This window comes from Ornithodoros turicata, unplaced genomic scaffold (assembly GCF_037126465.1).
Source record: "Ornithodoros turicata isolate Travis unplaced genomic scaffold, ASM3712646v1 ctg00000945.1, whole genome shotgun sequence".
In the NCBI taxonomy this organism is placed as follows: domain Eukaryota; kingdom Metazoa; phylum Arthropoda; class Arachnida; order Ixodida; family Argasidae; genus Ornithodoros; species Ornithodoros turicata.
Genome location: NW_026999421.1, coordinates 405,150 through 420,476, shown reverse-complemented (window position 1 = coordinate 420,476; position 15,327 = coordinate 405,150). Strand labels below are relative to the sequence as shown.

Here is a 15,327-nt window from a genome sequence, read left to right as displayed (position 1 = left end):
TGGTCTCAGAGCCTACCCACCTCCTTGTATTTTTTTTTTCCTTCTTATTCTTTTACTGAGCTCTAGGACAGTAACAAAACTTAATACCTCTGCATACGGGGCGTTTATTTTTAGCCTTTACAGAATTTTCGTAACAAAACTACGAGATCAGTAGAGACGTCACTTTTGCGAGCGGGTTCTACAGCCAAGTGGGCATGCTGTCAGAGAGAGTGTGCAATTACGAGACGACTAATTACCTGCAATTACAAATCCTGAAACACGCGTTACAACGTCCATCCCCGAGTTTTGATATTCAAACTAGTCAAAGCTGCAGCGACCCAGGAATAACCTGACCCGAGCGGGGAGTCAAGAGAGGCTAGAAAAAGGTTGCGCTGTTTATGGTTCATCCGCCGTTGCCGGGAGTAACCTGGAAGAATTTGGGGTTGTCTCTGCGTTGTCTCGGGGGTTACCTTTCAACGCGCACTGCGCTTCTTTCTTAAGAAACAATCTCTACAGGATACCCCTCCCTGGCACGTCTTCTGTCCTGACTGGGAACCCTCGAAGACAGCCTCTCTGAAGACCCCTGAAGACAGGCCCTCTGGGGGACAAACAGTGAGTCGATTAACTTTAATTGATACACACATTTGTTTGAGCCTGCAGCAACTGTTCACTTCCGGAGCCAATTTTTCTCATAATTTACAGGGGACAGTGACTGCAAACAGTTTACTCCCCGCAAAGGAAGAGGCAAGACATTCCCTTGTCTTGGAGTCATCACTTACAACCCCCTTGGATTCACAACCTGAAGAAATGCAGCTCCCACCAGAGTTGAGTGGTCAGCTCGTGAGAGTGAAGTCGGAACCACCTGATTTTGCGTGCCCGCCAGGAGAGGGTCAGGTAGAGCAACAGCAGTGCAACGAGCCTTCACCAGGAGGTGATGCTGATGGTAAGATTTTGTAGACATGCCACTCAGACCACTGGCCACGATGGCTCAGTTGGTAGCGTGTTCGCTTACTGATGTTGCGGGTTCACATTCGGGTGAGTGCGCTAACAACTTGATGGCGGAGTACAAGTTACTCAGACACCCATACAGCCGTCAATCCATGAGAAACGCGCAACAAGGGCAAGGGGTTTCTCATGGATCGAGGGGTCAGTGAACTCGTGGGGAAGGTCAGTCTACTCTAATGTGAACGCGCCCCTGTTACGCATTGTTCGTGCATCGGCAGGACGGTGCTGTTCCAGAGACACTGTTGGCCCTTTCGTTAAAACTGGCATATGCGGAAAATACCGGAGAAAAAAATGGTGATCAGGTACGCCGCACCGGTGGATGGCTGTACGCCGAAATAAATCTTGCAAAATGAAATATTAACAAATACGTGCTTGAAATTTCACCCTTAACGATCAATTTTTTTAAATAAACCACTTAAAAATACACACCCTCAAAATAAACGCCGTGAAAATAAATCCTGTTTAGGCGTAATAAGATAATCTTCCGTATGATAGTTTATGGGGGACACGACGTTCTTTTTGGCAGAACATGCTATTATGGTGTTTCGTACTCATGTTTGTACCGTTATCAATTATATTTCTTCACCTAACAACTTTGGGTTTCAAAATATTCAGTATTAAAGCGATGAGGATGATGCACATATGAATACAGGGCACTTACTCTTGACCCTTGAACCACCTGAGCTGTGGACTAGGCTAACAGGCTTCAGTAAGATAGTGGAGAGAAGATGGCTATCCGTTACACGTAGCAGGATTTAAAGTGGCGCCAATGTGAGTGGAAGCCAGGAGACAGCGCTTCGAATCCGAATCTTTACGGCTGCCTCAGCAGTTTTGTAGCGCAACCTGACTGCACACACACTCATTTGATACGGTGGGTATAAGTAGGATTCAGTGCCTTTATATGGAATTTCAGCAGAAAAAAAAAAAAACATTTCATTCGAAAGCCCCAGCACCTACTCTGTAACGAGCGACAAACAGTCACCGAGAAGCGCACGCACAACATCTCACAGAAATGCTCGTTTCCACTCAACAAAGAAATCTCCAGCGGACCATGTCCAGAAAAGAAAGGTAGGGAAAGCGTGCACACAGACAGAAAAAAAAAAAGACAGACAGAGAGAGATAAAGCCGGCCAAGATACACGACCAAAAAAAATTGCCAGCTGCCAAACCAGACGACATCGCCCCTCTAAGTTGGCAACACTGGCCATGGGTCACATACTGACAGACAACCTACTTCCGGTGGAGCGAGGTCCTCTGTCACACTTCTTGCCCCGGCCAGACCCAAGTGCAATGAGAGCACTATTTTCCACGGTGGACGAAGAGCAGTCGGCTGTCTACCAATTAGGGACGGTGGATTTTAAAAGATTTATTTCGAAGGTGTTTATTCTTCAAAGTTTATTTTTCAGAGTTTATTTAAGCAGTGTGGATTTTCTTATGATTTATATTGCGAGTATATTTATTTTTGAGTGTTTTATTCTTACATGATCTATTTCGACGTCATCCCAGTGGATAAGCCGCAGAGCGCCTGTAAGAAGAAAAAAATTGCGTGTAAGCTGTGGCTAATACGCTGAGATTACGGTACATCCTGCAAGTCCTCCTGTGAAGTGATGTGGAATAGGTGGCAATGACCAGAAGCCTTGTGACCATAGTAGGACCAATATGTTTTGCATTTCGTGCAGCAAAAGATAAGGAGAACAGTCACAACTGCCATTTATGGTATTGTTGCTGCGGACAAAACCGATTTGATCATTTTCTTTTTGCGCTTTCAGTGCTCCAGCTGAAAAAAAATCAATTTATAGTGCCGTGCCTATAATGGCATTTTTCGTGCCTAAATCAGGATTTTTACCCTAACACCAGCTTTTCTTTCTGCCTAAAAATCTGGGCCTACTCGTTACTGTAGTCTTACGATATAAAGGTACAAAATTATTATTAATATTATTTTTGTAATAATAGTAATATGACGGGTGTTTGTAAGGCGGCGTTCACACAGGCCAGCTCAGAGCTGGTGACAGTTAGTGGGGACCATCAAGTGGAGTTAGTGGAGATTGGTCACTGAGCAAAAAATTCAAAAGTTGTTTGTGCCAATCGACCAATCAGCAAGAGGAGCATTGCCACATGACTCCCATTGGTGTGATGTGATTTCGTTTGTGCCAAACTACCAGGCATGGGTTCAACTCCTGCAGATATCGCTGAGAGATCATTTTATTTACGTATTTATTTTTCCACTAATGCCAAAGAAACATATCTGTAGGCATTCTCCTATAGGGGTACTTAAAGTACAAAAACAACTTGGTCTCAAATGAAAGTCCGTATTTCAATTAGTATAACGCGAGCAAAATTAGTTCACACAGCGCTGCCATTTGGAAGAAAAACACATTGAAAACAGAGCAGTCTTTGGCGGCAACGAATGGGATCCCTGGGAGGCAAAGATTGGCGGCATCCAATGAGACAGCAGGAGAAGCATGCGCATACCTACCGTGGCCACATGGATTTGCAACGGGCCCGATCGTAGTGTTCCGTATATGCGCGCCATGATGCGTACTTCTTCATGTTCCAATACCAGCTCACTCAATTGTAGCCTACAACAGTTCTTGCAGGTGTTCCACTGACAACATTTATCTTCACATCCTTCACACAGCGACGCCAGTCCGCCTTGCAACGTGCACCATGTTTTCCACAGAGACTGCTTCATGGCGTGGCACGTGCGTGAACGCTCAGCTTGGGCCTGAAACACAGATGCACGAGCTGTAAATGATGTTCACTGCTTAGCGCCAAAGCAAGAAAGAGGCCGGTATAATTTCAATTGTAGCTCCATAATGGAATCAAAGTTCCGAATTATGATATCAAGTACGAAATTGACATAACGTGCAACGTAATTTGAAGCGAACTTGTTTTTGCATTTTAGTGCCCCTTTAAGATAACGATTATCTTTTTTGCAAAATTAAACTGAATTAGGTTTGAATAATGCAGTTGATGAAAAAGCACGACCAATTGGATTCGAATCCACACCATTGGACTGCTGTACAGTTGTGGGCGGAGCTACCGAGTTGGAGCGCGTGAACGCAGGTGTTCCAACACTGTCTCGAAGTTGCTCATGAGAGGTTGGTTTGAGTCTGAGCAGAAAGCTGGCACGTGTGAGTGTGGCCTTAAGAAGATGTCGTACATCTGGCTATAAGTTATAAGTCAGCAGATCAGTTAAAACATTGTGTGATTAGCTTCAAAAAGGCTGTGGAGGTAAACCGTCGCATGAGCTTTACCACGTGGCTTACTTCTTCCTTTTTTTGTTTTACTGCAGGAGTGACATGTGGGAAGTGTCGCATTAAAGAAGAACCTCGAGAGGACTCTTCGAATGAACATCCAATCCTAGAAGTGAAGACAGAGCCTTACAATGTTGCAATCTTAACAGAGCTGGACCATATGGGACACAACTGTGATTCAACATCGGAAGGTAAGTACAAAGTGCTCAAGGGCGTTTATATACCCAGGCCGTGACACATGGGCAGTCTTCAATAACCATTGAAACCAATAACCATTCAACATGTGTGTAGTGCTATCAAGTGTAACCAGCCAACCATTGAGAGTCAGTCAGATGCGATGCTCTTGGAAAAGTCCATGCGTTGGTGGCTCTGCGCATGTTCCCAATGGCCATTGGCTACAATGGTGACTGAAGACTGCCTAATAACAGGGATACAGTAGAATCTCGATGATACGATCACGGATGATACGAATTCTTTTCCGGTCCCGGCCAGAATGCCTGTTCTTCCCATGTATTCGAGTTCGGATGAGGGGAACGCGTTATCTTGCCTTTACGGATGATACGAACGAGCCGAGGATGCGACAGAGGTCGTTCCCCCGTGACGCGAGAGCACGCGAGTCAAGGGAGGGCGATTCTCACCACGGGCTCCCTTACATCATGTTGCGCAATGCAGGCAATGACTTTCCCTTGGGTGGTGGTGGTGGTGGAGGAGATAAGATCAAAGGGATTGCACGGCACGGAACCTTATCTCTGTTTTGACCTTTTTACCCCCCTCGCAGCAATAAACCGCGAAGCTGGGTGACATCGCTATGGCGGAAAACAGCGACCAGAACACGTGGAGGGAACATATCAGGACAACTAGTGGCAACATTACACGTCACCATTCCGCAAGTCGGCTTCACCTAACGCCTGCGTGCTTCAGAAGAAGGTCGCTTTAGAACACTGTCGCGCGACTCGCGGGTGGAAAGCACGTGCTGGGTCTTCTGAATCATCTCGCGAATTTGGGCAGCATTGGCCAAAAACGGAGACACAAAAGCGTTACGACCGACCTCATTCACTGACAGCAACGGAAAATGAACAGACACTGTCTATTTTCTTGCCTCAATTTTTATTTTGGTTTAATTCGTTTGATACGAGTTTCGGATGATACGAAGTTTTTCCGCTACCCCGTGAGATTCGTATCATCGAGATTCTACTGTATTATTATTGTAATAACAATAGCATGACACATGTTTGTAAGGCAGTGCTCACGCAGGCCAGCAGCAGAGCTGGTGGCAGTGAGTGGAGATCATCAACTGGAATTAATGGAGATCGGTCAACTTCAAAAGTTGGTTGTGCCAATCGACCAATCAGCATGAGGAGCAATGCCACATGACTCCCTTTGGTGTGATGTGATTTCGTTTGTGCCAAACTACCAGGCATGGGTTCAACTCCAGCGGATATCGCTGAGAGATCATTTTATTTATTTATTTATTTATTTTTCACTAATGCCAAAGAAACATATCTGTAGGCATTCTCTTAAAGGGGTACTAAAATGCAAAAATGCACTAAAATGCAGGGGCTAGTTCGAGTCGGAGCAGAAAGCTGGCACATGTGAGCGTGACCTTAGGATGATGTCATACATCTGGCTATCTCACCCCATATGGTCACAGAGTATTTCTGGATTTGTGGACTGACGTTGTATGCGATGTGTATGGATAGGTTACAACAGAGTGTGACTAGCTTCAAAGAGGGTATGCTGATAAACCGTCGCATGAGATTTGTCATGTGGCTTACTTCTCTCTTTTTTTGTTTTACTGCAGGAGTGACATGTGGGACGTGTCGCATTAAAGAAGAACCTCGAGAGGAATCTTCAAATGAACATCCAATCATAGAAGTGACGACGGAGCCTTATAACATTGCCGTCTTGACTGAACAGGACCAGATGAGACATGTCTGTTGCTCAACAGCCGAAGGTAAGTACAAAATGGTCGAGGCAATTTATGTACCCAGGCTGTCACACGGACAGTCTTCAATAACCATTGAAACCAACAGGCGTTCAACGTGTGTGTAGTGCTATCAAGTGTAACCAGTCAACCATTGAGAGTCAGTCAGATGCGATGCTCTTTGAATAGTTCATGCGTTGGTGGCGCTGTGCATGTTCCCAGTGGCCATTGGCTACAATGGTGATTGAAGACTGCCTATATGACAGGAATATTAGTGAATACCAAACCGCATGGCATCATACGGACAGAAACAGGGATACCACGGAAACTTTCAGTTTTCTGCTCGTCACGCACCAGCTGAGCCCATTTATTGTTACGCTTATTATTATTACGTTGATTAATTATTACGATTACAATCTTTGAGATAACGGTACCTCCAAAATTAAGATCAAATTTTCCTGTTCCCTTCCGGTTCCTGCCATCTCACCCGTTGGAGCACATGTGAACGTGACATCAATATAACGATAGTCACGAAAGCGTCTGTCTGCATATATCGATCAGAGTTCTCCCGATGGATAGTAAGATGCATCCACGCATGACCGCCTGGTGTTAGATAGGGCTCGATAGAAGTAGAGGAGGATGTTCCCTCTCCACATTGTTCTATCCCCCTTAAAGTGGGACTCCGCAACAAAATCACCACAACGATTGTGACATAGCAGTAACCCTTGTTGTCAGGAACATACATACGAAATATTGCATTCCCAAAGCGCACAAATTTTATTTGAATGAATTATTACGAAGTGAGCGCTTCGCCTCTGTGAAGAAAGGGCACTGAAAGCAACACTGCTGACGTCATCCGGCATGGAAGAATCAGCAGGCTTCCTAGCAGACGACAATGCTGGGTGACATCAGAGTATCTTCCTCCGGTCAAACCGCTGTGCGCTTTGCATGTTGGTTTCGGTTTGGTATTTTTGGTTGGTTTTTCTGGTTCGCTCTGTGCTACAATGACGGTTCTGGCTCCCGGGCGTGTTTTACCATGGAAAAGAACGCGGATCGACCTGAAGTTGCACGTACTCGGAGGACTTCCAAAACTTGAGCTTGCAGACGGTTGCGTGTCGCCACCGTAACGCGCGTCAACGGATGGCCCGCGGTTGAGGTGCGTCCTTCTGGACGATGCGTTTCCGATAGTGAGAGTGATGACGTCTATCGCTTTGGATGACGAGTACTGGACGAAGTCGTCAATCTCAAAGGATGCGTGGGATGGAGAGCCTCACATTGAATCACTGGGTATGATGTACTTGGGGAAAAGCTTTCGGCTCAAATCCAGCTTTAGAGCTAGGTAAAATGCTTTTGCACTCGTAACAAAGGCATGCACGTTCTACTTTTTCGTTGACAGTGTTCTACCTGCACCGTTCTCCTTCGTTGATGTGATCCGAACTGGCGATTTCGTACAAAGCTTGTTTTGGATGACAGCTCTGATATACAGCTATCAGGTTTTGTGTACCAGTCAGTATCGTAATGAAATGGAGTAAACTTTTAAGCAGATGCTCTCTTGTGCGCAAAATTGGCAGAGTTGGCTGTGCAGACATGCAGGCCCTTTATCCAACTTCGCATTACGGCAATTTTTTCAGAATTTCACCGCGTTTCTAACTGCGAAAGGTAACCATGCATATAACTCAAGGAACCAAGTGTGATACCCAAAACGCACCGATGCGGGATCCACATCGCGCGCAGTCGTGATTAGGCAGCGATTGTGATCGCCCTCAGGTGTGGACAAAGAGAGTCTCGGTGACAGAGATCAACAACGCAGACATTTGTCCACCATTCGCGAACATGATTGCACACACTTCAAGGAGGGTTGGCTTCCTTTCACCCTCTCCTTCTCGCTATTCTCACTGCCGCTTCGGGGTTGGCAAGATAGCGGCGGTGACAGCGGCCCCACTAAGAAAACAACATCGACAAACGAAGAGACAGATGATATATCATTGGTATTAATGTGAATATCTTTCAAGTAGACATCCTGGACCAGTGTTTCCTTTTAATTTGAAACTTTTGGGAGTGTTGTGCAAAGTTTCCACCAGAGGGCTGCAAATGAAAACCAAGATCATGAACATGAAGTGCGTACGGTACGACGTGCTCAGCGGGATTACAACGACCAGGATTGCGTGGCAATCCAGATTGTGTGCGACAGTGCGTTTTGGGTATAAAATGATGTGAGCGCAAACTATTGCCAGGACAACTTGTAATTTGGAACACCGACGTAACGTCTAATGCTGTAGCTGAACACACTATTACCGCTGTCACAAGGGCTATCTTCAACGACCATCGAGACTGATGACCATTGAAAATGCATGTAGGGCCCCCATCATGTAATGTGTCAACCTATCGGGGCCAGTTCTCACTTGGCGACGCCCCGTAAGCGGGCGGCGAAAGTAGAGGCGCATTTCCGCCGCTCCGTCAGCGCGCACGATTTTCATATTCCCACCAGAATGGCATTCTGTCGTGCAAAGCAGAAGAAAAATCAGGAGGCGTGGCCTTTCTGTGTCACCTAATTGGTCGCCAACTGTCGTTCTCGGCAGCTCTCGTCGACGTCGTGAAAGAAGTTCGGCATGGCAGTTTTTTTTTTTTGCTCGACGTCCGGAAATGCGCGTCTATTTCCGCCGCGTCGGGCGTCGCCAAGTGAGAACTGGCCCTCAGTAAACATTGGATCCAACACTCGTTGAGAAGTTGATGCGCCACCCGCTTGATGGCGCTACTTGCATTTTCAATGGTCAACGGTCGTTGGTTTCAGTGGAGACTGCCCATGTGACAGGGCCATAAGATTAGACTGATTAGATTAGACATAAATTTCAATAAAAGACTTGTATGCATTCATTTAGGTACGCCGAGTGGAGCACCAAGTTTCCTTTTCTTATTCTTAACATATCTTTGACTTGTGGTGGAGTTCCCGGACGATTGGAATATAGTCAAGGTTGTTCCAATTCTTAAAACACGTTGCAAACTAAACATTGAAAATTACCGGCCAATATTCCTTCTGAGCGCATGTAGTAAAGTATCAGAACATGTTGTACATATCAGCATATTTCCAAATATCTGTAAAGTAAGAATTTCTCTACCAGTCAACATGGCTTTCGCCACGGCCTAAGCGCAGTGACACAGCTTGTGAACACAACCCATGATTGTGCTAATGTTGTAGACACTCGTGAACAAGTTGATGTTGTTTTTCTGGATTTCACTAAAGCATTCGATAGAGTCTGTCACGGGAAATTATTATTAAAGTTGAAGGTGATTGTAAGTGAACTCTTTACCTGTTTTTCCAGTTACTTTTACAGTAGAAAACAATTTGTCCACGCGAATAACGCAGCCTCGTCCTTCGTAACAGTTACACCCGGTGTTGCCCCAGGGCTCTGTCCTGGGTCCTTTGTTGTTTTTAATTTTCATAAATGATGTTAGCATGGGTATCGATGTTAAAGTGAACTTTTTTGCCGATGACTGTGTATTCTATAAAGAGACCAATGGCGGTGATGACTATGCATGTTTAAATAATTGTTTGCAGAAAATGGCAGACTGGTGTGAGACATGGCAGTTACCTCTTAACATAAATAAGTGTGTGGTCATGAGTCTCACTCACAAAAGGAAACCGCTCACCTTCGATTATTGTATTAGCTCAATGAATCTCTCCAGGGTCTCCGAATACAAATATCTGGGCGTTTTTCTTACGTCAGACTTGCGCTGCAATAAGCACATCCAATACATAACAAAGAAGGCTAACGAGAAATTATGGTTTCTTGCGTCAGACTTGCGCTGGAATAAGCACATCCAATACAAAACAAAGAAGGCTAACGAGAAATTATGGTTTCTAAAACGTCACTTTCGTGAATGCAGAACTCATACTAAGTTAACAGCATTCAGAACATTAGTCCATCCTACTTTGGAATACTATTGTGATAATGTTTCGGACCCTTACACCATTGCGAATATATCCGACTTCTTGAATCCGTTCAAAGGAGAGCGTTACGTTTTATTTTGAAGTCGTACCGTCGTCACACCTCAGCTACTCCTCTTTACGCACGGAGTGGCTTAATACCGCTGGAAGAGCGTAGAAAGACCCATCGGCTCCAGTTCCTTCTTTCAATTACTCGGTGGTCAATTTCGAATTCATCATCGGGACTACATCATTCCACACGTAACAAGGTCAACACGGCTAAGCCATCAGCGCACACTCAAAGCATTTCGGTGCAGGACTGACTGCTTTCAACACTCGTTCTTTCCTCGAACCGTCGAAGAATGGAATTCTCTGTCATCTGCTCGGGTCTCACACCGCTCTGTCACGCCATTTGTGAAAGGCCTAAACGCGGTTACATGATGAGATATATGCACCTCGTTGTAAATTATTGTGGACTTTCTGTGCCTCTCCTACTTCAACCCTTTTAGGGCTTATAGTATCTCATAAATAAAAATAAAATTTAGTGCTGCGTATGTGGGATATAAACCCCCATTAAGGTTTAATTTTCGCGAACATTGGGGGCACCAAACAACGTGAAAAAGTGTTGCTCGTCCTGCACGTCCTCGTGACGTCCAGATGGCGTTGCTGCATTTTCTTCGCCTGGTGTTGGAAGCGTCGAAGTGGAAGGGTCCGTCTATCTTCTCGAAGGGTACAACGAATGAGAACAACTCGGGTGGCATGGTAAGAGCTTAAAGTGCGACTCCACAACAAAATATACCACGATTGTGACACAGCAGTAACCCTTGCAGTGTCAGGAACATACATACGAAATATCGCATTCCCAAAGTGCGCAGATTTTATTCCAACGAATTATTATGAAGTGAGCGCTTCGCCTCTGTGGAGCAAGAGGGCGCTGAAAGCAACTCTGCCGACGTCACCCTGCATGGAAGAATGCAAGCTTCGTAGCAGACGACAATGCCGGGTGTCGCCACAGTATCTTCCTCCGGGCGAACCGCTGTGTGCTTTGCATGTTGGTTTGGTTTGGTATTGTCATCATTTACGAATTAATTACCCTCACAAAATGAATGCGAATGTTGTATTCGGTATCCAGAGAGCGGTTCGTGTTCGGTATGATGCTCACCTATTTTTTTTTTATCCTTCCGAAGTCTCCCTTTAAGGACAGAACACATTTTTGGTCTGTTAGCATTCTCGTAGGAGCCCGAGATTATTCGTGCTTGTAGTGGAGGTAGTGTCTCTCTGCATGAGTCCCTGACTGCTGATGATCGAACGTCCCTGCCTCATTCTCGAAGTTGGACCCCTTAATCGCTCTGGACGAGCATCACTTGTCTTCAGAAAAACAGCTTTCGTTTGATTGCTTTAAAAAATTGTGACTCATCCACGCGACGTTCTGGTTCTGCAAGGGTGTAGGGGGCAGCACTATATGTATTGGAGTGAGCTTCATGTCGCAGTTTGAAGCGAAAAACGTGAGGTGACAGCGCAAGTTTTTAAACAGTTTTTAAAGCTCTAATGCATCGCGTTTGTCACAAAAACAAAGTTACCACGAGATTTGTGAGCGGGCGTTGACACCAGCGATATGTGTCCGGGCAGCAGAGACGAAAGCGGTGACGTCTGAGCTCTTTGGGCAAAGAGGACGATGACAGTGTGGCTGGTTTAGCAAGCAGCGATCACTTGCGTTCTGTCTACAAAAATGACCCGCCGTCTGCTCCTCGTGGGTCCCCATTCATTCTCAGGGGCATTCAGGAAGCATTTCGATATTTGGGGTGTTGATGAATTTACCAAATACTTTGAGCTTCCTACATTTGTGTGTTCTCTCTGTCAGCTTTCTGCAGAATGTAACATCTCCGCCATCTCTTTACATAGAACAGAAATTTTTGCGCCAGCCTCTATGGAATGCCACGTACTGCGAAGGAAAAAAATATATCAATTTAGTGAACAAAATTAGGTATTCTTCAAAACATTCGAGGGGTTAACTTTTTAATCGGTATTTCCTCTACAAACGACAGGGCAGGCTGAGTGGGCCATCCTTGTTGCAAGCCGTACTTAAAGGCGAACAGATCCTGAAATACGCATGTGCGTAAAAATAAGCATTCTCGAATTTTGATATGCAAATGAGCCGAAGTCACAGTGAGTGTGGTGATAAAGAGAGCTTACGTTCCGCGTGCACACAAGTAACGAAATATGACCATTTTTTTTTTCAGTCTACTCTAAAGGGCTGAGCTAGTACATCTTTAGCCAGTTTTGGCTGGAATGGCTCAGCTGTGTCAAATTAGCATAATGTCTCGGAAGCCCTTCCTGCACGTTCACAGTCACAGGATGGTGGAAATAAGCCGTACATATTTAAGCATAGTTATATGACACTGAAACAAAAATTTACAAAAATGCTCATACGGGAAAGGAAAAACAACACGCTGTGACTGTCTCAGATTAAGCTCAGGTGGTTCAGTCCGAAAGTCCTACTCTTCATTTCTTGGCAAATGCTGGAGCATGGTGCGAGCTGCGTTGATCTTGTGGCCTCAATCGTGCACAATGGGGATTATTTGTGGAGATGGAACGCAAACGGCATGACAGGGCTTTGTGAATGTGGCGCCACCTATTTTTTCAAAAGTCCGGAGTCAGAAATGCTTCTCGTAATGTCCGATTTGTGAAATTTCAGATGCAAGAGACAGCACTGATACGCTCCATATTAAGGACAAGCCCAGACGCACTTGTGAACAAGAATACTCAGGTTACCCTTCTTCATATGCACAGTTCAAGATCAGCACAACAACGGTTGAACTGCAGCTCGACAGCACTGCACTAGTCGCTACGAACGATCGACACGCTGAGCAACATAGGGACCAAAGCAAGCCGTGTGCACTTGCATCCATGTCGAAAGCCTGCCTCGAATGCCACATGTTTGCAGACTGTCACAACGAGTCTGAAAAGTGTTCCACTACTCCTCCATCGGATGTTCAGATGGGAGGGATGGGTTCTGGGTGCAACACCTGTCCCTCTGCATTCTCGTGGTCTGCAGGAGACGAGAACCACATGGCTTCAGAGTTCAGCATGAGCCGGAACCTACAGCAGCACAAGAGGCCATATTCATGCAAGAAGCCATACAAGTGCGATGTCTGCCCTGCGGAGTTCACAAGGAATGCTCACCTGGAGCAGCACAAGCGGACACACACAGGCGATAAGCCATACAAGTGCAGTGTCTGCCCTGCTGAGTTCAGCCAGCGCGGGAACCTACAGCGTCACCAGTGCACACACACGGGCGAGAAGCCATACATGTGCAATGTCTGCCATGCAGAGTTCATCCTGATTGGGCACCTACAGCAGCACAAGCGGAGACACACGGGTGAGAAGCCATACGAGTGTGATGTCTGCCCTGCAGTGTTCAGCCACAGCGGGAGCCTACAGCAGCACAAGCGGACACACACTGGCGAGAAGCCATACAAATGCGATGTTTGCCACACGGAGTTCAGCCAGAGCGGGAACCTACAGAAGCACATGCGGACGCACACGGGCGAGAAGCCATACAAGTGCGATGTCTGCCATGCAGAGTTCAGCCAGAGCGGTAACCTACAGCAGCACATGCTGACGCACACAGGCGAGAAGCCATACAAGTGCGATGTCTGCCATGCAGAGTTCAGCCAGAGCGGTAACCTACAGCAGCACAAGCGGACACACACGGGCGTGAAGCCATACAAGTGCGATATCTGCCCTGCGGAGTGCAGCAGGGGCGCGGACCTACAGAAGCACATGCGGACACATACTGGAGAGAAGCCATACAAGTGCGTTCTCTGTCCTGCAATGTTCAGACAGCGCTCAACCTTGTCACGTCACAAGCGGACACACACGGGCGAGAAGCCATACAAATGCGATGTCTGCCACGCAGAGCTCAGCCTGAGAGGGACCCTCCAGCAGCACAAGCGGACACACACGGGTGATAAGCCATACAAGTGCGATGTCTGCCACGCAGAGCTCAGCCTGAGAGGGACCCTCCAGCAGCACAAGCGGACACACACGGGTGATAAGCCATACAAGTGCGATGTCTGCCACGCAGTGTTCAGCCTGAGAGGGACCCTCGAGCAGCACAAGCGGACACACACGGGTGATAAGCCATACAAGTGCGATGTCTGCCACGGAGAGTTCAGCCTGAGAGGGAACCTACAGGAGCACATGCGGACACACACGAGCGAGAAGCCATACAAGTGTGATCTCTGTCCTGCAATGTACAGACAGCGCGGAGCCTTGTCACGTCATAAGCGGACACACACGGGTGAGGAGCCATAAAATTGCAACCTCTGTTGTGCAGTGTTCATCCACAGCAGAAACTTGCGGTGCGATACAAGTGCCGTCTCTGTCCTTCAGAATATCACAAGCAGGCACCCTGGAATGAGAAGCCATAAAAGAACATTCTCTGTTCTGCAGACCTGAGGCACAACACAAACCTGCAGTGTAACAAGAAGACCTACGTGGGTGTGAAGCCATACAAATGCAACTTCTCTACTGCAGAGTTCATGTGGAGCAGGAACACACAGAGTTAGAGAAGAATTTGCTATAGCTAGTTCAGTCAGAGCACAAAACCTGTGGCTTAACATGCAGCCAAGACACACTTGTGACGGCAACCATGCAAGTGCGCAGGGACCAAGTACACTTGAAAAAGTGCCAGTGCAGTGCTGTTGTGTGTCCTGAACCCAGAGACCTGAAGAAGCACATGCTAATGCACAGAGAGGTGAAGGCTATACGGATGCAATCTGTCTCCCGCGGTATTTTACTTGTGTTCGACATTCTGAAACTCGCACGCATGAACAGACCGAGGGCAAAAAGAGTTGAGTTGGGTGGTGACACATGTGAAACGTAAGAAAAAAGAAGAGTGCAGAGAAACAGACAGACTGTGAAGGAACACCCATACAGTGGCCCTCATCTGCTAACCAAGGCTTGCTTCCATGAACGACATGCATTGCATTGTTTCCTGTTTGCCTCTTTATTCCTTTTTCTCCTTCTTCCTCTTCATTATTATGATGAATGCTTCTTTTATGCCTTATATCTCTTCAACTGATAATATGAACAAATAAATCAACCCAAAGAAATGAAAGAGCAATATTTCGGCAAGACAACTTGTAAGAGGAATCCTGAAATCACGTTTTGTTTGACGAGCATCTATACTGTACAATGCGTTACAGTTTGTAACGATTTGCGGTTGACATCTCA

At 46.3% G+C, this 15,327-nt stretch overlaps 1 protein-coding gene across 1 annotated transcript; it reads left to right on the top strand.

The window, feature by feature from the left end:
* The first annotated feature begins 786 nt into the window (after window positions 1-786).
* Window positions 787-15,048, top strand: LOC135375780 (zinc finger protein 883-like). The gene is made up of 4 exons (XM_064608417.1): window positions 787-922; window positions 4,279-4,431; window positions 6,042-6,194; window positions 12,785-15,048. The coding sequence occupies exons 1-4, from the start codon at window positions 787-789 to the stop codon at window positions 14,404-14,406; spliced, it is 2,064 nt and encodes a 687-aa protein (XP_064464487.1). The 3' UTR covers window positions 14,407-15,048.
* Window positions 15,049-15,327: the final 279 nt, after the last annotated feature.